A 1,081-nucleotide genomic window follows, 5' to 3' on the forward strand; every position below is an offset into this window, starting at 1 on the left:
CGGTTGAGGAGCTGTGGTTGCCGGTTGAGGAGCTGTGGTTGCCGGTTCAACATCTAACATGTTTCCTCCTGTGTGTTCAGAAGATGGAGGAGGACGACGGTGTGATCCAGTCTGATGACACAGACACTAACTGTGAGTACTCATGATGTGTATTTTCTATGTTTCAGTATCACAATTCATAAACATGTACTCCTTTGCGCTCAGGCTCTCTGGTCGTCAACGGCAACACTTCCTGCTCCACAGCCAACAGCAAAGCGAGCTCAGACTCCACCTGTTCCTGGTTGGACGACAGGTGTAATGGCCACGCCCCCGGACGGTTCTCCAGCCCCACCTCCGGCCTATCGGGCTTCTCCAGCTCTGTGATGTCAGCGACGTCTGAATCAGCACTTTCTACTCAGTCAGGATACTCGAGTGGACGAGATGGTAAGAAAATACTATGGAGTATACTACAGTGTATACAGTACACACAGTATATATACACAAATAAACTACAGTGTATACAGTACACAGATACAATATAATAGTGATATAATTTAAATAAGTTATAATAATAATAATAATAATAATAATAATAATATTATGATAATGAAGTAACATTTGTGTGTTTCAGTGTTCAGTGCCACAGACTTCGTCCTCAGTCCTCTGGATCCTCAGAATGGAAACAAGCTCAGAGTGAAGATCGCTGATTTAGGAAATGCATGCTGGGTGGTGAGACATCTTCATCACTCTTCCTCTGTAGAGTCAGTATGAACCAATCAGACGTCTCCTCTTCTGAGGGTGCTTCTCAAGTCTCTTAATTGCATCCCCGTTTCCCTGACTTGGGTCCTTTCCTTGCGTCTTAGTCCCTCCCACCAGGGATGCATGGAGGAAACCATGCGAGGAGAGAGGAACGAGGAAATATGTTTTAGGAGACATGACACGTCCTTTCCTCAGCTGCGTCACGTGAAGCGACGTCTGTTTCTGATGACGGTGCTGATGATCACAGCTGATCAGCTGTCAGTCGGCGTTAACAGCTGGAGAGACTTTTGATAAGTTAGTGTGTGTTCACATGATCACTGTACTTAATAACAGTAACTAATAA

General features: G+C 45.1%; 1 protein-coding gene across 1 annotated transcript; it reads left to right on the forward strand.

Annotated features, from left to right (window-relative positions):
• The first annotated feature begins 6 nt into the window (after positions 1-6).
• LOC116380988 (SRSF protein kinase 3-like) lies at positions 7-851 on the forward strand. Its single transcript, XM_031842787.1, has 3 exons — positions 7-132; positions 205-423; positions 611-851. The coding sequence occupies exons 1-3, from the start codon at positions 84-86 to the stop codon at positions 748-750; spliced, it is 408 nt and encodes a 135-aa protein (XP_031698647.1). The 5' UTR covers positions 7-83; the 3' UTR covers positions 751-851.
• Positions 852-1,081: the final 230 nt, after the last annotated feature.

The sequence above is a fragment of the Anarrhichthys ocellatus genome, unplaced genomic scaffold (assembly GCF_004355925.1).
Source record: "Anarrhichthys ocellatus isolate YVR2014 unplaced genomic scaffold, GSC_Weel_1.0 scaffold10450, whole genome shotgun sequence".
In the NCBI taxonomy this organism is placed as follows: domain Eukaryota; kingdom Metazoa; phylum Chordata; class Actinopteri; order Perciformes; family Anarhichadidae; genus Anarrhichthys; species Anarrhichthys ocellatus.

Coding starts and splice junctions, on each gene's coding strand:
- LOC116380988 (XM_031842787.1), top strand. CDS start 84: ATGGAGGAGGACGACGGTGTGATCCAGTCTGATGACACAGACACTAAC. Junction 133..204: donor TGATGACACAGACACTAACT/GTGAGTACTCAT, acceptor CTTTGCGCTCAG/GCTCTCTGGTCGTCAACGGC. Junction 424..610: donor ATACTCGAGTGGACGAGATG/GTAAGAAAATAC, acceptor TGTGTGTTTCAG/TGTTCAGTGCCACAGACTTC.